We start from the raw sequence: 20678 nt of genomic DNA, 5'->3' as shown, positions 1-20678 counted from the left end.
GTGCTGTACCGAGAACTCACTCACATCAGTCCCTGCCCCATTGGAGCTTAACATACACAGACGGAAAGAGAGAGAGAGACTAGGGTCAATTTTGATAGCAGCCAATTAACTTACTGGTATGTTTTTAGAGTGGGGGAGGAAACCGGAGCACCCAGAGGAAACCCACGCAAACACGGGGAGCACATACAAACTCCACACAGATAAGGCCATGTTCGGGAATTGAACTCATGACCCCAGTGCTGTGAGGCAGAAGTGCTAACCACTGACCCACCGTGCTGCCCATGACAGACTTCAATCTTATTCAATGTCAAACTACGATTCCCTGTGTATGCATATACAGTACATAAATAAAGGACATAAGTTATTTTTACACTTACTGTCTGAAGAGTACTTCTACATAATTGGAGGTTCCCCCGAGATAACATCTGTAAATTCTGTCAGCCAAAGCCAAAGGAAGCAGATGTGAAGTACACAATCAAAAGTGGCTGCCAAAGTAAATATTTTATCTTTTTCTGATTGTGTCTTCTGTCTGCTAACCTCTAATTTTGCTGAAAAGAATTTATAGTGTTATCTGCTTAAGTGTGGAAGTGCAACTGTATTTAAATTGATTATATAGATATATATAGAATGGTACCAGTTAGAATTTCCATTTGCTGTTTATTTATCAAAGAAACTATTAAACCTTGTTGACCATAGTATGAATGTCTGCATATATGTGTGTGTGACTGGGTCTCCTTCAAATGGTCTGATTCTGAACAGGTTCTAAATTCAAGTATTACTTCTGGTTAACGCTTGAAAGAGGAACAGATAATCCCAAGACACATGAGAGTACAGTCACATAGCTAAAAAAATACACTATAAGGTCTTAAATAGAAGTATGTGAAACATGTGTTCGTGAAACTCCAGAAATGCCTGACAAAGTTACGTGGTTGCCAAAGGGTTAAAGCCCATGGTAATAGCCCATAAAGGGGAGTAATACATTCTTATAGTGGTTGGTGCCCTATTATCATCGTTCAGATGTTGAATAAGTCGGACTACAAAAGTAAAAATTAAGATGCACCTTAGGACAGAATGTATACACATAGGAGAAGCCTAAATGGTTGGAAATCTCACCTGAGAGTCCGGCAGGAATTTTGTTCCATAAATATGGAAATAAATCAGTTGAATATGTGCATAAATGGTTAACTAAGTGCCCTGAATTTACAGCAAAAAGAAATTATAATTTAAAAGTTTTAGGGGAAATAGGAACATGTGTCTCTAAAGTTAAGGAGGTACAAGTATTGCAGCTATGGTTAAAAGAAGCTACAATCCTGTCACCGTTTGTGGATCAGTATTTGACAGTAAAAACTCCTATCTGATTTATTGTCAATTGTATGGGTGCACAAATAAGGTTATATTCACAGTTACATCTCCAGGTGGATCATCAAGTAGATATTCCACTTGGAGAGAGAATTGTGGAAGAAACAAAAAGGGAAGAAAAGTCGTAAGTCTCTGATGAGGATACTAAGGATATACTAAGAGGAACTGTATAGGGTTCTATTATAGAAACAAGAAAACCCTTATGGATAAAGACTATGCAAATACATCAGCAAGTAATATCACAAGTGCTCCAAAATGAGATTCCCTGATGGTTCCTGGAACCCCTTAAGAATGATGACCACAGACCAAGGTGCAGAGTGGATAGCACATGTCCCATAGTCAAGGACAGAATTGAATTTAATTGTTACTGAATGTAAAGATTAAAAAATTAAACTTAAAGAGGTTATGATTAAATTACAAAGATGATATAAAACACATAATCCCACATTTTCAGATATCCTTCAATTAGTTTGTGCTCTGTTAATGTCAGATGAACTTACTACTTTATATACTAAGTGTAAGTGGAATGAGGCTAATTTTCAAGCCCCCAAGAATGATGAGAGGGGTACAATTGACACAAAATGGGAACTTGCAATTGTTAAGCTTAAAGCAATGTTTCCACTTAAGGTAGATTAGTAAAAAGATTTTCTGATCAAAAGAGCGCTACTGAAGAAGTTAGAGAATATAATGCGAGATTTGGAAGAGAAGTTGTAAATTATTTAGATGTTTCTGATGTGTTTGCTAAGGATGATTTTAAAAGTATTCTAACCAGTGCTTTTATAGAAGGATTAAGACAAAGTTTAAAAACGAGAATTCAGATCCACGACTCATTACGGACTTCAAAGGACATTGATGGCTATTGTAGCTGCAAATCATGAAGATAATATGCAAATTAAAAGGACTCAAACAGAAATAAAATTAATGAACCTGCAAATGGAAGCTGCAAAAGAAACCATGCAGGGTGTTAGAGCCAATATGAAAGGGATATGTAAATCCTGACAGGAGTAACAGATCACTATTGATTTGTTATAACTCTCAGGACAAAGGACATTTGAAAAATATTGTAGGAAGCCTAAAAGACAGAGGAATAGAGTGAGGCCAGATCAAATGAGAACATCATCAGATAATATTGATTGACGGTCTCCGGAAGCTCTTGTATCCATATGCCTGATAATAAGAACATATGTGAAGGACCCAACTGTACCCATAACAATTGATAGTAATAAACATGAATTTTTGATTGATACTGGCACTGGCAGATCAGTATTAAAAACTGAAGTTATGTTACCAACTACTAACAAAATTGTTAATGCAGTAGGAATATCTGGACAAATCATTTCCTTAAAAGAAATAGAACCAGTGACAGTTACTTTAGGTCCTATTGCAGATAAGCATTCATTTTTATTGGCAGCTAATGCTCCCTTTAATTTATTGGGTAGGGATTTGTTGTGTTAACTAGGATATGCAATATTCTGTACTCCTGGTGCAGTGTTTCTAGACATTCAAGAGAAAAATAGGCAAAAGTGCCAATATCTCTTGACATGAATAAATAAATGGTGATGATGACGATGAATGATAATGCACCTTATCATGAGACAAACAATTTAGTGCCAATGGTGCTACCAACCAGTGCTATACAAGATGAAATGATAGAACATATACCTAGTCAATTGTGGACTACTGAACAAACAAAACTGGAAAAATGAGGGTTGCCCCAATATCTGTTAAACTCAAACCAATTGTCAGACTTCCTTTATTACCTCAGTAGCGACCAGAAAAAGAGCAAGCGATTTTTCCTGTAATACAATTATTATTACAGCAAGCGGTTCTTATTAAAACTCAAAGTCCATGTAATACGCCCATATATTCAATTTAAAAAAGTAGTGTACGTGGTTTCAGATTAATACAAGATCTAAGGGCTATTAATGCAGTAGTTGAACCCTTACATCTAGTTGTTCCCAACCCTACAATTCTTATGCAGATACTACCAGTAGCCCAGATTTTCTCAGTCAATGACTTATGTTCTGCTTATTTTTCTATTCCTATACATGAAGATAGTCAATATTTGTTTACCCAGCTATTCATGCTTAACTGCCCAGAATTTTACACATTTTGTTCATGACCACATGACTGTGTTGTATATATGCAGCAAACTACTGCATCACAATCAGACATAACATAAATACCATTGCAGAATCCTGAATTGATTTTCTATGTAGATGGAAGTTGTGATAGCAAAAATGATACAGGAATATTACAGTCAGGATTTGCAATAGTAGATGATAACATGATTGTATACTCTGAGTCTTTGCAACCTCCACATTCTGCACAACTTGCAGAATTAATAGCCTTAATTAAAGCTTGCCAATTGGCAACAGACAAAACAGTTAATAATTTACACATATAGTAGATATGGATTTGGATTTGTACATGATTTTGCTAAACATTGGCAACAGAAATTTTGTCACAGTCAATGGTAGCAGTTGTCCATCATAAAGTTGTAAATGACTTACTACATGCTGTTCAGTTACCAAAACAAATAGCACATATGACAGGACATGAAGGAAATGATAGAGCTGACCTTGCAACACAAATAAATACTGCACAAATCATTGAAAGTATTGAAATGCTAAATGTTGTAATTCCTGATCAAAATGAACTAATTGAGATGCAAAAATGTTGTTCTCCACATTAAAAGACCAGATGGGAAGTGGCAGGCTGCCAAATTGATAAAGATGGACTTTAGTGTGAAAAGAAAGGCAGGCTTGTAGATCCCAAAGCACTCTTGTCAGCTTTGGCACAAATGAGTCATAGATTGACCCATGCAGGTAAGACTGCTATGCAAAATATAACCCAAATGTATTGGTATGTACCTGGATTTTCAGCCATAGCTACCAGGTACAGCATATATTATATGTCTACATAGTAATGCAAGACAGGCAGTAAAGACAATACCTAATCACCTGCCACCAACAGAAGGCCCGTTTCAGGTAATTCAAATTGATTATATCCAACTTCCTAAGTGTAGGATGTTAGAATATGTATTAGTATATATTGATCAGTTTTCCGGTGGGTTGAAGGTTGCGCTGTAGCTAGAGCTACAGCTACTGTTACTGCTAAGAAGATAGTACAAGAATTTGTATGGAGATATGGCATATCAGAGGTAATTTCCTCTGATCGAGGTACTCATTTTACTGGACTTGTTGTTAAAAAATGTTGTTTGAGTCGTTGGGTATAAAACATCAATTACAGCAATTACATATGCCATATCACCCTTAATCTAATGGAAAAGTTAAAAAGATACAATGGAATTATTAAGAATAAACTGTCTAAATAAACAAAGCAAAACAGGAATGCAATGACCTTTGCACTGCCATTGAATTTACATGCTATCAGCCTAACACCTCGAGCACCGCTCAATTTATCACCACATGAAATTCCTTCTGGGAGAATTCCTTTTTGACTCTGAATTGCAATACCAATCAAAGCCAAGTTAATTATTTGACTGTTAACTACATTTTATCATTTACTTCTCTATTAAGACAGATTCAAGCTGCTGTGATAGGCACACAGCCAACTCCAATTGACGATGCCTGTCAAATCTTGCATCCTGGGAAAATTGTCTATTAGATTGAATGATTTAAAGGAAAAAAAGGATATTCATGCTACAGCTTTAATGCTAAATTCGCTCTTGATAATTAGAGCTTCTTTATAGTTTTTATTGTTAAAATGGATATTTTAGTCACCTACATTTTTTTTGGTATGTTTTTTGTTAAGAAATGATTTTTATTTTATAGTTAAAATATAATGTTTGTGAATATGATTCATGTGATTTTAAATACTTTTGTGTCAAAAAAGACAAAAGTATTATAGGAGTGATACCTCTATTGGCTAACCCCAAAAAAATATTTGCTAGCTTTCAGAGCACAGAGGCCCCTTCAGCCAATAAAGGTATCACACTTTGACTCAAAAGTATTTAACATCACATAGATTTTTCTGGCTTACATGGTACTGCAATAATAATAATAATATAAAAAAAAATTTGCTACACATTTTGAATATGATTCACAAAGAGAGGATTGAATAAGTTTAAGTTTTGACATAATAAAAATTAGATGAATTAATTAATAGTTTAGAAAAATATAATGGGTTAAAATATACTCTGTTTTAGCTGTATGAATAGGTTTTTGTTACTCAGGAATTTAAAATGATAACAGATGTCTCTAGCTGGACATTGGTCTATAGGACTGTAAAGATTACATATGCGTTTTTACCTTTAGGTATAGGATGTCTGACTGGTTGTAATAACTGTCAAAAGTATTTATGTTTGATTTCATGTGTCATATGGTATATATTTTCTTAAAAGAAACATTTTATGATTATTGACATATGTGAGAAGTTCAAAGCTTAAAGTATAAATACTTGCAACTTTCAAAAAAACTTTAATCTTATTAAATGCAAAACTAAGATTCACTGTATATGCAAATACATGAATAAAGGACATAAGCTTTTTACACTTCCTGTCTGAAGAGTGATTCTATATATCTAAGAAACGTATCCTACCTATGGAGCCAGTCTGCTACAAACATGCGTTGGTTCCACACTAGAACATAAGCCTCTTATTTTGCATTGAGGGTTTTCCTGGCATTTTTGGTTAAAAGAAAAAAATCCCAAAATCTTAATTGCTGCCCGCCCACCACCTCCACTGTTACACAGAAACCAGATGTGGTTCATATTATAGTAACAGCTCATCTGCTCATGATCGCTAACCACAGTTATATTGTGGCCCAATGGGTTTTCCTTAGTATTCCCCCAGTTAGTGGAGACAATTAAATAATAACAATATGCACTGCTTCTGTAAGGGGGTACACATCAAGAAAGTGAAATAAGTGTGGGGAAGTAGGAAGCACGAAAACAATTGCTAAAGTATCAGGAAAAGTATGAGGGGTGCTACCTGATCGGTAATGTTAGCTACCGGTGACCAAACATATTAATACTAAAGTTGTTCCCTTTCCATTACATTGAAGAAAAAAGGCTTGTAAATGCATGTATTTTGTTGTCACCAGTGGGCTAGGGCCCTTTAGAGCCTTCTCCTGTAGTCACTGTGAGGAGCACTGCTAAATAATTTAATAAGGAAGAGAAGACAGGGGCAGTGTGAGAAAAGATAGGTGTAGTATCTAAATGTTAGGGTGTTCTATAATCTGGAAATCTGGAAATCCCAAATGCTAAGTAAATGCCTGTACTCTAGTGACCTATCACTGGTAAATACATAAATATAAGATGAATATTACACTTACATTTCTTCTTATAGATGAGGAACCACAATACTGCAGCAATCACACAGAGTGTTATTAATATGGTCACAAATACAGCCACCACCACACTGGTTATGTGGGAGCTCTCCTCACCTGAAGTTAAGACAAAATAATGTGATACATCATAATTTACAGCAACACTTTCTATTACAGTGGTGATCTACTTTTGGACAACTTCCTCTAGTTGTGTACTGTCCTCAAAGTAATGGTCCGGTGAGGAGCCCTCTCTGACCCTTTCCAATGCCTGGTTGTGCTACCATTACCAGAAGAGATCATTCATCGCCATGGGCAAGCCTGGGCAAGTAATTCAAACCAGCCTGGGCTGGATGTGTGAAATGAAAATTGCAACAGAATAGGACAGTATAGAAGCTATGGCCTTTCCAACTGGTTGGCATTCCTCCCAGTCCATAGGGCAGAATTCCATAGATGGTGGAAGAGCTCTGCTCCTTCTCCTGTGACTAGTGGCTGTGAGCAGAAAGTGGGCGGGGTAACAATGGAAAGAAGGAAGGTTGTCCAAAACTGGACTACTACTACTTTAGTATTGTAGAAAAGCATAAACACATCCTCAAAAATCGGGCTTAACTGACCCTGTGTGTCTTCTGAGCACAAGTGCACATTAAAAAATAACACAACAGCCTGTTTCATATAGAGGTGCATTTAACATCAGTTTTTCCCTCATCAATTTAAGAGGAGCCTCATATCACTGCTCTATACTGTAATGATATGACATGACCTGATTACTTTCACTGTATAACTCTTAGGGGTATATTTACTAAACTGCGGGTTTGAAAAAGTGGAGATGTTGCCTATAGCAACCAATCAGATTCTAGTTGTCATTTTGTAAAATGTACTAAATAAATGATAACTAGAATCTGATTGGTTGCTATAGGCAACATCTCCTCTTCTTTAAACCCGCAGTTTAGTAAATATACCCCTTAGTCTGTTTCTTCCTGCTGCTTCCATTTACCTCCTCATATCATGCCAGTGCCCCTATCACATGCAGCCTGTCCTTACTAACACATCCCTCATCTCCCAAAATAATCTGTGCTGCTGAGGACCCAGATCCTTCCACTATATAACTCTCTGCCTGTGGCTTCCTGTTGCCTCCATTCCCCTCCACACATTATGTCACTGCCCCTGTCACGTGCAGCCCTGTCCTCACTAACACATCACTCATCTCCTTATATACTCTGTGCTGCTGGTGGACCCTGCTCCTTCCACTATAAAACTCTCAGTCTGTGGCTTCCTGCTGTCTCCATTCCCCTCCTCATATCATGACACAGCTGATCACATGCATCCCTGTTCTCACTGACACAATCACATGAGTGGGATAGGTCACTTCCTCCCAAATTATCAACACACCCATCTCCTAAAATAGTCTGTTCAGCATTGCACAATTCAATGAACTGCATTATCCCTTACTTTGCTGTGCGTATTACCGACTATGGAAAGAGCTATGCAGCACCAAAGGCTTTCCACAGGGGTCCTGACTAAATGTGAGAGTCTTGATCCTGCAAAATTGTGCAAATAGCCTTCTACTGAAGTTCTATTGTTGGAAAGGCAAGGGGGTAGTGATTTGTTTGTGATAGGGGAAACCCCTTCCAATAAAATGCCAGCTGCAGTCTACAGATGTTTTGTACAGCAAGACATATCAATAGCAAGTAGTTTGTTCAAATAAGAAAAGGTCCACTAATTTGTCTCACCTTCATATTCTACATTGAAGTCAGCCTGGATAGAATCTTGTAGAGACTCACTTTCCACCTTGCAAGTTATTTTTGGATTATCCTTGGCCTGAATGGGTGTAATAGTCATTGAACTGTTAGCGTTATAGGTCTCGTCTGCATTCATCTGAAATTTATCCAATACTGATCCTGTTAGAATCTCACCATTTCTGAGCCATCTCACTGTAATATTTCTTGGGTAGAAATCTGTGATAGAACATTGAATTCGATTTTCCTCATCACTACGTAGGACCATTTTATTTATCTTCACTTTTGGAGCAGCTGGAAAAGAGATGAATATACACAATATTTCCTAGGCAATAATGACCACAACATCCTAAATTATAAACAGTACGTGCCATCCTTAGCTTAATATTTTTTTTTCTCAAGTTTTAATCATACAGTTGACAGCCAGAAAAACATATAAGCTGCAATACGATTTGTTTATGATCTTTCAGAGGGAAGAGATTGGATTTCACGTGAGTCACTTCAAATTAAATACCTTATATTGTATAGTAGATTATTTGTTTATATGTAGATCAATCATTTCCTGCAGTCTCTTCCATAAGATAAATCTCTAGGGGAAATAACATATTTGAAAAACTTTGCAATTCACCAATATGAAACAGAATGATCTTTTCCTTTTGTAATATTTTATTAGATTCGCTACTTGGGACTAGAGGTAGGCACAAAAGAGAATGGTAGAGAGATTTGGGTCCACAAGAGAAGAAAATTATTAGGATACCATCAGAAGAAAAGCTAAGATGTATACCAATAAAGATGTTAAATGCTAGAGAGAATGTGGCCAAATAAGCACTGTCTTACATACCTGGTGGACATTCCCCAAATTGTTCCCTTTTGGAATAATGTATTCATACTACTTAACTCACTTTTCTCTGCCCAGTTACCAAGGACCTATGGAGCTTCCTTCTATGTTGTACAATTCAAGGAGCATGCAAACACTCTACTAAGCTATCAAGCCACAGTCTATCTGCGGACAAATGTTTAGTTGCTAATTTCTGGAGGCAGTCAGAAACACTCCATGAGACTGCTCTTAAATATGTCATCTGGTATATTCATGCTTGGAGAAGATCACATTCTACCTCCATGATAAAGACAACTCATTTGACTTCATTTGGATCCGTTGCTGCTTTTAAAAACAGAATTGTGTAACTTACAATTTACTTATTATTATATATTATTATTGTTTTTTTAATTATCTTTTCCCTGCCTCCCTCACCTCTCTTCCCTGCCTCCCTCGTCTTCCACCCATTTAATTGTATTTAATGATACTATATATTATTACATAAATCTAGAAATCTATTGTTTTCTACTTGTCGATATATATTAATGTGACATAATACTGTCCAGCATATATACAAATACATATTTCATGATAATTACCCATTAAAGGTTTTTAATTATATATTAATATAGCGTGTTAATTATTTTAATTCTATATAATGCCACCATTGTTGTTATATATATATATATATATATATATATATATATATATATATATATATATATATATATATATATATATATTCAATTAATTCGGACCTTGTAAGTCCTCTGGTTCATTAATTACATTATATCTAGTTTTATACCTCTGACCATTCATAATAAATAAGCTAAAAGTAATAGAAATTATATATAAAAGCCTTGTGGCCCTTATCTGCCATCAAATTCATTGCTGCAAATTTCATGCTTAAGTCATAGTGACTATTTAATTGTAATAAGGAGTTATATCAAAGCTTCAGTTAAGTATTAATTGCTTCTTCCCATAGTCTGGTTCCTAGCCTTTGTTTGACAGGCAGCACGGTGGCTTAGTGGTTAGCACTTCTGCATCACAGCAGAAGTGCTAACTGGGGTCTTGATTTTAATTCCCGACCATTGTGCAATTTGCATGTTCTCCAAGTGTTTTCATGGGTTTCCTGTGGTTGCTCTGGTTTCCTCCCACACCCCAAAAACATACTAGTAGGTTAATTGTCAACTATTAAATTGACCTCAGTCTTTCTGTGTGTGTTGTTTGGGAATTTAGACTGTAAACTCCACAGGCACTGATGTGAATGCTCTGGAATTAGTGGCGCAATAGAAATAGCTGATGATGAGTGCTCAGTTTAAGTTTCTGGACATATGCTTTAATTTTGGGGTTAGAGATATTAGTTAGTTATATTATTTTGGATACCAGTTAAGATTATGTTTTTCTGAAACATAATTGCTAGAAAATTAGGGACTGGTACAAAAAAACTATTTAAATATGATTGAAAATGAGTTTACAAGAATACTGTAGGATCATTAGGTCCAATCCTAAACAGAATATAGTTCTGTTTTAGGTTACACAATGCAGTTTAAGAACTTTTGTTTTATATGTCATGCTCTTACCTAGAATACTTAGTTGGATCTCCTTGTCTTGTCTGTCTGGACTGTCAATCACTAAACACTTGTACGTCCCCTGGTCAGAGATGGTCACATTGTGAATGGACAGAGAGGCGTTGCCCTGTTTGACACCCTGCTCATCCATGGACACCCTGGGACTGGAAACCAACTCCTTATTGTCATATCTCAGCAGCTCTTTGTCTCTGAAGAACCAGAATATGGCCAAGAATTGGGGATTCACAGGAGGATATGTCACAGTGAATGTACATGGCAGAAGAGTCCGAGCTTGAAATAAAGCAGTTTGAGAAGAGGGAACAGTGACCTCCAATCCAGAACCTGATGGAGACACCAGAAACTTAAATTGGTTAGTAATACAGTGATAGTATTTTATATACAGTGCATCACCTATTTGTTATGTTGAGTGGAGAACTGTTTGATGTCTAGTGAGTCAAATTTCTAATAATATTTGAAATTAAAATCCTTTATCATGTAACCCACCATTGATCAGCCATCTGGTGGACATAGCATAGTCTAAGTTAGATAATGTCACAGAAGGAACTACAGTTTCCGTCATGTTTTGGGTTAGGACAGTCCCCTGGAGGATTATAACAGTAGGAGCATGGTGGTGATCTTGCTCTCTGAAGACCAGCCAGCAAGAGTACAGGAGCTGGTAGAGTAGCCGGCATCCTGGGTAGGTTAAGTGCCTGCACATTACAGTGGATAAAAAATGCGTTCTGTTGAAGGCAATGCAGCTGAAATAGTCAAAAGAGCGAGAGTTCCAATATTTGCACCAGGTTCATCCACTGGACAACGCATCGAACATTTGCTCAGTGAGGTCTTGCTATTGGGAGATAGCAGTGTGTGTGCGAGCACGTTAGTTATGAGCCATCAGTCAGGTCTGGGTGTGTTGATAACTGCAACCTCCTGCTCTCTGGCATTCCCGACACCTATGTATTCCTACTTCAATTCATCTTAAATGCTGCTGCAAGACTGATCTGCCTCTCTCCCCGCTCCACATCTACTGCACCACTTTGCAAATACTTACACTGGCTCCTTGTGTCCTCCAGAATCCAATTGAAACTATTCACCCCCTCAACAACATCATCCATTCATACATCTTAAATCTCATACCTCTGACCTGCACCTTGGTAACCACCTCTCACTCCCACCTACAAGACTTCTCCCGTGCTGCTACTCACTTATGGAATTCCATTCCATGCCCAATCAGGCTTTCCCACAGCCATCAAATCTTTAGACGCTCTCTGAAATCCATCTCTCTTTTTTTTTAGAGTTTACCTTATCCCTGATAATACTACGAACAATAATGCACCCTCCAACAACTGAAAGATCTGTGATCTTCATCTGTCATAGACATCTGCTAAAAAGTCATCGTTCCATCGTTGATTGTGATTTTTAGGAAGTTTATAAAGCCAAATCAACAGATGCGATGTGAATACCTGGACCGACATCAGGGAGAGAGTCTATAAGTCCTCTATCAACTCCCTGGTCAAGGAGAATGCATATAAGATACATTGTAGGAGGCATCCAGTTCCTACAAAGCTAAAGAGAATCTATGGTACTGTATCTGAGCAATGCTGGAAAGGCTGTGACAAAATAGGATCTTGTGTTCATATCTGGAAATACTGTCCTAAGATTGTTCAGTTTTGGGACAGTGCAGCCAGTCTCATCAGCAACATTACTAAAGTCTTGGGGCATGATTCAGCTTTGAACGCAATGTGAATGCAACTTGCATTTTAAAAACACACACCTAACTTGGATGCGCTTACATCCGTATTCAAATACAAGCGCACCTGAGTAATTTGTTCAGAGATGAATACGGTAGTAAGTGAGTTACGTGACGTAAAATCGCAGGAACGTGTCATTGAGATTGTTATTTGCCATTCTGTTGATTTGGGAGTAACTGCACCATTTTGCACTACATTTTTCTTTACGCGTGATTCATAGATGAATGCATGGATTTCTTAAATTACCCTCATTCACCTTATTACTCCTAAACACTCATGTTTCATCAGAATTACATCATTAACCATTTCAATGCATTACCTCATTAACCTGTCATTTTCCATGATAGCATAAAATCGTTAATAACGTCACTTACTACAATATAGTCTCATTATTACACATTTACTTTGAAAATAATAAAACACACACACAAAGGTTTTTTAAATAAAAAACTTTTTTATCAACAATAAAACAATAAGCATTTAAAACATATAAATAAAAGTTAAAAACTATTTTCTAATAATACGTGTAAGTGGGGTGTATCTTCTGCTCCTGGAAAATAAAAAGAAAAGAGAATACAACATGTTAACATCACAACATTATGACATTTTGTAAACATTTCTTTGTTCTATTGGTGTAAATTGATCCCACATTTTTCTGGCTCTTCAGAGCTCAGGGCTGCTACATTAAGAAAAATTATCTGCAATATTCCTCTTAGTGTGAACACAGTACTAGCCAGAGGACTGCATTTTGGAGGCACATGAAGATATATTGTGCGGGGTTACTTTATTTTAGGGCAAACACTTATTAGGTCCCTTTAGTCGCACACCTGTAGAATAGCAATAATTGTCTAGGCCTAGGCAAATGCAGATTTAGAAAATAAATTTCTGATGCCTAGACTTTTATGCTGAAAAAAATCATAATATAAAACTAAATTATTAAATCAAGATATTTACATTCTTCGTCAAGGTGCTCCCTGCCTCCTCCAGCTGGGACTCCTCCTGGAGCTGCTCTTGGGGCTCTTCCTAGTGCTCCTCATGGGGCTCCTCTACAATCACCAGGATTCTTACTATGATTTCTCCTGGGGTTCCTCTTCAGGCTCCTCTTGGGTCTCCTGTTGGTACTATTCTAGTGGCTCCTCCTGTGGCTCCTCTTGGTACTCCTCTTGTGGCTTCTCCTGTGGCTCCTCTTGGTACTCCTCTTGTGACTCCTCCTGGGACTCCTCTTGGGGCTCTACCTGGTCTCCTGTAGACGTCAGCCTTCTGTTGGAATAAATATGGCAGATTAGTATTTTATTACATATTATCTCTTTCTTCCACCATTAAATAAATACAAACACCTCTATACCACTTGCATATGGACTTGACCTAGGAGGTTTATTAAAACTACAGTATCCTAAAGTGAATGTAATCACATACTGATACTGAAACATCACTATTACATAGCAGTACCTTGTATTTTGTCCAATGAAGGTTATTACAAGCCACGTTACTATCTACAATAATAATAAATAATAATAAAATAAAATAATAAAACAATAAAGTATAATAATAAACTCTTCTACACTGGGATATAACCACATGGGACAGATCATACTATAATCATAGGTATTAATTTTTAATTGATAACTTTTGCCTTGCAATCTCCTGCCTTAGGTTTCATTGGAGCTAAGGTGCCTAGGGCACGGGATCCTAGGGGAGAGCCACCAGATTTTTCATTTTTTTTTTCTGCCATGTTATTTTTCAGGCAGGCTTCCTGTGACGAAGATGAAGACTATTGTGCCTGAGGTAAGTGAGTTTGGATATCTAGGAGGTGAGAGGGGAGGGCTGAAGAGGGGGGTGATGAAAATGGCTGAAGGGGGGAGCTGAAGAAAATGGATGAAGGGGGGCTGATAAAAAATAACTGAAGGGGGTGATGAAAATGGCTGAAAGGGGGTGATGATATGTCTGAGGGTGACTTTAACGGGGGCTGAGGGCATATTTAAAAAAAATAGAGCATCTTGTGGGGGGGAGGGTTGATCTCTGTATTGTGTAGTGGTTACAAGGACGCTCTCTGTGGTCATGCAGTAAAAAGTGCAGCTTTCATTTTAACAGTAATTAATGTTAAATTAAGGACAATATATTCATAATTTTCTTTTTTAATATCTTGCTAGAAAATCTGAATGTATGAATATGAAGTTTTCCACTTTTTAATGCATATCAATATAGTAAAATAGGAAATTTTAATATGTTTTAAAGAAATGATAAGCCATTGAGTGCCCTAAGTACACACACTTCTTTTTCTTTGCAATTTCTATGAATATCAATTAATGTGTGGGTGTACCCCCCTTATACTTCGTATATTCATTTGATATCACAATATTAATGGGAAAAGATTTTTCTAAGGGGGTAATGACTTCACTGCTAATGTATGCAACTATGTCTAAACATTTGAAACAAAATACTGCAGTGCAAATTGTCAATTCATTAGGTGTATTTGTTTTCTCTCACAACGGAATACATTTTTAAAAAAGGTCAATAAGACAATTTAAAACAATCTCACCTAATGTTTCAATACTTTTGAAATAAAATTAAATACTTTTCTTGCTTCTGAGACATGTGAAAGTTCCACCTACCTCTTTTAAGTAAGCAGTCAGCAGATTTGTTTTTCTGCTTTTTTGGAAGTTAAATGGGACAATGGCGTCCATCTGCCATGTTCTTCTACAGTGTTGTTTGATGAGATGAATGGTGTCAGGTGTGCAGGTGAATTGTCAAATGATCCCATTATATTGTGAGAGTGAATGCCGTGTTTGGTCATCACTATCATCCGGCATTTACAACAGGTGCTAACCTTATGACTGAAAGTAAGCATACTTCGGAGTACGACAGAACTTGATCTCCCACATCTGCTTTGGTTTGCCTTTCCAGCACCTGGGCTATGTTCATCTGTCCCTTCGCTCCCCTGCTCTGTCCTTCAAGTCATAGGCAGTCAAATGTGTCATTTGCGTTCGTACATGAATTGCATACAACTGCGTTTATTGTCATAAGGTCCAATTCTGAGCAATTTCATGCAAGATACGGCACGCAAATGGATTTATGTCTGAAGATCTCTAAATGCTCCTGGTCCTGATTTGGCTCCCAAACGTATGGACTGTGTTAGGAAATCACAGGATTAATGAGGCTATGTTGTACTAAAATGCATTATGGAGTTTATTGCAATAGCCAAGAGCAGAAAAGAAAAGCACAAACTCTGAGGTAATGCAGGGAAGAGTAATTAGTCACAAGATAATACTGGAGTCATTCAGTAGTATAACAGTCTGTTGTTCCAATACCAATATAAACAATATCTCTGAAGAAATGCTGGTGTAGATTTACCCAGTTTGAGCAATGCAAGATAATAAACAATGTATCTGAAGCAATGCTGGTGTAGCATTAATACAGAGTCCAGCAATAATTGCTAAGCCCCACAACAGAGCAATAGATAGTTACTGCAGGCCATGTCTGGGGATTCTAAGTTGAGCGATATGAATAGCATCATCATCATCATCATTTATTTATATGAAGATGCAGACCAGAAAACAGGAGCCTGGAGAAAAATATAAGCAAAGCCAAGAACCAGCAGACCTGTATGATGCCTTTCAGATATCAGAAGACAAATGAATGCAGAGCCAGAAACAACAGATGCAGGTCAGGGACAAATAGAACACAAATACAGGCAGTGTCAGACTGGATCATAAAAGACCCAGAGGGGAAACCATTGGTTGGGGCCCACCTACTGACATTTAGCTCTGCAAATCGGTGTGGAGGCATGGCCAAATGAAAAATCTATATTTACATTACACATTTAAAGGGGGGAAAAAATGGAGAAATGTATTCTTAATACTACCTGTAATGGATGAATATCTGTGACTTCCTGATTCTCAGTCTGTGCTGCTGCTGGATTGAGGCTTGTCTGATCCAGGGCCCCTGATGCAACTCAGTTCCTGCCATTTACTCGCATTCTCTCACATCTCTTTGATCACCAACGTTCCTATTGATCCAGTTCCGTCCTCAGTTTTCAGTCCTTACCTCTCCTAAAACTCATATCTTCCCCTCTGCCGTCCCTGCTTCCTAGACTTAATGTCTTTTCCTATTGCCTCTTGTTGACTTTTCTGACCTCTCTCCCCTTAATTGGTAGCTAGCGTGTCCATTTGATGAAGGTTCAAATAGTAGAGTTTTCCAATCAGCTCACAGTGGAAGATACAGCTGAAGTGCATGGCAGATATGAGTACCCAGCAGGATGCAACTATAACAGCCTGGATAAAGATTCTGATAAACATTCCATGCAAATACTCAATGCAGCCAGATTCTTGGTTGCACGGCACTGGAAGTATCCAGATCCCCCTTCCCAGCTGCAGTTCCTCAATAAAATATGGTACTTGCTGACCATGGATAAAATGTCTGCATACTCAATAAAACAGATCTCCCAAAAACACCCAGGTTTAGCGCATCAATATAGCTGTACATCTGCCAAAAGAGACCCTTCCCAGGACTTTTCAGACATTGTTCTGTAGCTATAGTTAAGTGTTTACTTTTACATTTAACCAAACACTGTACAATTGTAACTATTCTGTCCTCTGGTAATTGTTATCGCTTTCTGCCTTGTATTGAAAAACATAAGTTCTTAAAAATATGCAATAAACATATAATATATATATATTTATATATAACTCCTTACTTGACTCATCGTGTATAACTTATACAATATGTAATATCTAAACAATGTTTTACTTATAAGAATGACAGCTCCAAACGCGAGATTTCTGTATTTATTTAATAACTTTATTAGTGGCTACCTGTGTGCTAGAGCATGAAAGAGTAGTTCCGACTGTATTCAATTCCAAGGGCTAGATTTACTAAGCTGCGGGTTTGAAAAAGTGGGGATGTTGCCTATAGCAACCAATCAGATTCTAGCTGTCATTTTGTAGAAAGCACTAAATGAATGAAAGCTAGAATCTGATTGGTTGCTATAGGCAACATCCCCACTTTTTCAAACCCGCTGCTTAGTAAATTTAGCCCCAAGTGTGTCTTTAATCTCTCTGCCTAAACGTTACTTGGTCTATGTAGACAGACAGAACTGATTGCAGTATACACACAAGTGTCTGTTCAATAGATGGTCAGAACACATAAAAATATTTTTACATTATAAATTAAACTCTTAACAGTATAATCGTTATGAAATGATGAACTTTAAATATATATATATATATATATATATATATATATATATATATATATATATATATTAAATGCATAAATCAAGGAGCTTTTGATGCATACTATACATATAATGTGCTTTTAAAGTCTGTCTTACTTGCATAACCATGTCCTGTGCTAGCTAGTGACATACATATGTGTAGTTTTTAAAACTAAGATAATGCAGTGTCAATCATCACTATCAGTCAGCACCTACACCTGCCCAGTAGCTGATGCAAGTGTTACGGCTGAAACCTTGTACACTTATGAGAAACCCAGGACTTGAATCAGCCGCATCTGTGTCAGCACTCTCTTACTGTACATGACTTACGTTAGTCCTCCCCCTCCCTCCCTGTCTCTCAAGTCATAAACTGTCGTAAGAATCATTTGTGTTCAGACATGAATTGAATACAATTGCGTTAGGGTCCTTTTCGGAGCTATTTAACATAAGACACGGCACACAAACGGACTTACAGCCGAACATGAATCAGACCCATTGTTTTATTTTGTGTCCTATGAGAGATTGAGTTTTGCTCCACTTGCTCCATTAAACTATGGTGAGAACTTCACCATAGTTTAACATAGGTTTTAACCCTAATACACCAAACAAAGGATGCATTTAATGTGGGGCTTTTTCCTTTCCCCCTTTTCAAAAAAAAGAATACGAATAATTAATTACAATTTCCTATTTAGCTTTCACAACACCATTGTTTTTACATTCTTCACTATATCTATATATTAATAACTTAAAGTTCAAAGTTATATAGCTGGTTATTTCACAAATTCATCATCTTCGGCTTATAGTCATCATAAAACTTTTATTGATATAGAGATGGCGGATGAACAGAGCATATTATTAAAAAAAAAAATTATAATACTCAGGACTGTTGTCCTGACTGTACAAACTATGAAAGATATAATATTTTTTTTAAAAATTAAAAATAAAAAAAAGAAATGAGTTGACATAAATAAAAATGAAAAGTAAATGATGCTTAATCTACTGTAGAAGTTCTGTTCCCAAATTTTAGTGGACAATCAATTTCTCAATTCTAAAAGGAAAATGTTCTTAGAAGGAGAACAAATGTCTTTAAAAAAAAGATACAGTAAAAAACTATTTATATTAACCCTGTTAATCTCGAATAAAGGAAAACATATAACTATACACAGATCGATTGCCCAAATAAAATATACTTAATACAATAATCAACCGTAGATTTTATTGCATACCTTTCGTCATCCCTCAATTATGCTTATATGCCATCCCTTTCCCGCCTACACGTTAGCATGTATCACATAATAAATTCACCTTTTGACTTTTATATACCTGACAACTGTGCTATTAGGCAAGTTGTGCGGACCGTATGTCCTGGTGGGTTCTTTGAAATCACCTAGGCAGATTGTTGCAACCAAAATGCAGTTTATTCCGTAAAAGGCAATACAGACAGGTGGTGGGCGGATTAGGGGCAGTAGCCAGCTTGTGATAGGTGGGAAAATGACTTAACCCTGAGTGTCCTCCCCCCTGGTGGTTGTGGACTATTGGCTCCCTGTGGAGAGGGTGTTTAGGAATATAATCCAGGGTACTGTATAACAATGACCTTGTTGGCTAACCATGAAAATAATGCTAGTTATTTAACCCATTTAAGTCATTGTGTTTAGACTATATCTACTTGCAGATTGTAAACTGCACATTTTACAATTTAAAGTACATGTGACTTATACTAGCTAAGTATTAAATACATATTGTCAAGTACATAACTGTGTTAATAATAACCTTAGAAATATGTCACAACATTGGCATACTGTATATTCACAACATATAACAACATTCGTGATGCAACTGTAAAACACACGTACAGTATAAAATCACATTGAACTGCTGGATAATGTAGACGTTAGTAGCACCCAAAAGTCCTCTGCTTAAAAGCACCTCTTTAATCAAAGTCCAATGGTAGTGGAGGAGCTGGACCAGGGCTATAAAAGTCCATTAACCTGATCCTCGGTTCCACAGGTGGAACCCTGTCAGGCTTAGTCATCTGACTTTCCTTTGAAAGACCTAAGACTAAGCTAAGCAACCTGCATCTACTACTCCATTACCAAACCCAGAAAACCTATGTCACATTAGATATGTCACCATTTGACTATATCTCCCCAACCATCCACAGACCTTTACCTTCACATGCCCACCTGGTCCATTATTAGTGTGCAGGAAACACACAATTACATAGGATCCCATCATTGAATGACTTCTTTTGCAAATACCATCTCTTTAAATGTCATCTTCCCACTGTTATATCTCCCAAGTGTTCTGATTCACATGGACAGTCCTGATCCTGGGACTATATATATGTGTGTCAGTCAAGTATCTGCAAATCTACTGCAGTTAAGTTTGCAAGGGTCACTGGTGCGTGGAACCCTCAGGGATAGCCTCCCGATTGCCCAGCCTATAATCCAGCTCTGGATATTATTTCTGATCTGATGAACATAAGACTAATGAAACCTATCCTCATCCTCCTCACCTCCCTGTTCTCTGTCCCTTCTCAAATCTTTTCTCCACAAAAACTATTATTACACTTACATGTCAGGTGTAGAAGGAGCAGGAGGAAGACAGATCCAAGCCTCGCCATTCTGTAAAAGTGCTGGGTGTAATATATAGTCTTTATAAGCAGTCCAAAGGAGTCCAAAGTCCATCTGTTTTCATCTTTGTACAGCCTGAAATCTGTATACTACAGTGTGATGAAGAGAGAGACCTGTCCAGCACTCACCCTATGCAAAATACATCCCACTCCCTCTGCCATTCCATTCATGGGTGAGACTATGGTAAGGTGGGAGGGCTGCAGGACAATGGGTAGTACTGAATGTTCTGTGTGTTTATATCGAGATAAGATCCGGTTGCTTTTACTAGGTAAGGAAATACAGTTATTTATAGGAAAAGGTCTGTACACTGA

The 20678-nt window shown here is 37.2% G+C and overlaps 1 protein-coding gene and 1 long non-coding RNA gene across 2 annotated transcripts; both read right to left on the bottom strand.

Moving 5' to 3' along the window:
- Window positions 1-1598: 1598 nt before the first annotated feature.
- Window positions 1599-11140, bottom strand: LOC142098446 (tapasin-related protein-like). The gene is made up of 4 exons (XM_075181291.1): window positions 10784-11140; window positions 8378-8677; window positions 6657-6767; window positions 1599-1726 (listed from the first exon to the last, which is right to left on the bottom strand). The coding sequence occupies exons 1-4, from the start codon at window positions 10920-10922 to the stop codon at window positions 1599-1601; spliced, it is 678 nt and encodes a 225-aa protein (XP_075037392.1). The 5' UTR covers window positions 10923-11140.
- A 1855-nt stretch (window positions 11141-12995) lies between these two features.
- On the bottom strand, window positions 12996-20520 carry LOC142098613 (uncharacterized). The gene is made up of 3 exons (XR_012678364.1): window positions 20309-20520; window positions 13477-13782; window positions 12996-13072 (listed from the first exon to the last, which is right to left on the bottom strand). It is a non-coding gene; the product is annotated as an uncharacterized LOC142098613 (long non-coding RNA).
- Between the last annotated feature and the right edge of the window lie 158 nt (window positions 20521-20678).

The sequence above is a fragment of the Mixophyes fleayi genome, chromosome 7 (genome assembly GCF_038048845.1).
Source record: "Mixophyes fleayi isolate aMixFle1 chromosome 7, aMixFle1.hap1, whole genome shotgun sequence".
In the NCBI taxonomy this organism is placed as follows: Eukaryota; Metazoa; Chordata; class Amphibia; order Anura; family Limnodynastidae; genus Mixophyes; species Mixophyes fleayi.
The sequence above is the reverse complement of the archived record's forward strand: the minus strand, read 5'-3'. Positions and strand labels throughout refer to the sequence as shown.

Excerpts from the sequence above, each read along its gene's own strand:
- LOC142098446 (XM_075181291.1), bottom strand. The coding sequence starts at position 10,922 with ATGGATGAGCAGGGTGTCAAACAGGGCAACGCCTCTCTGTCCATTCAC. Across the intron at positions 6,768-8,377 it reads CTTCAATGTAGAATATGAAG|GTGAGGAGAGCTCCCACATA; the intron begins GTGAGACAAATT and ends TCTTAACTTCAG. Across the intron at positions 1,727-6,656 it reads CCTCATCTATAAGAAGAAAT|TAACAATTAAATTCAATTCT; the intron begins GTAAGTGTAATA and ends CTTTACATTCAG.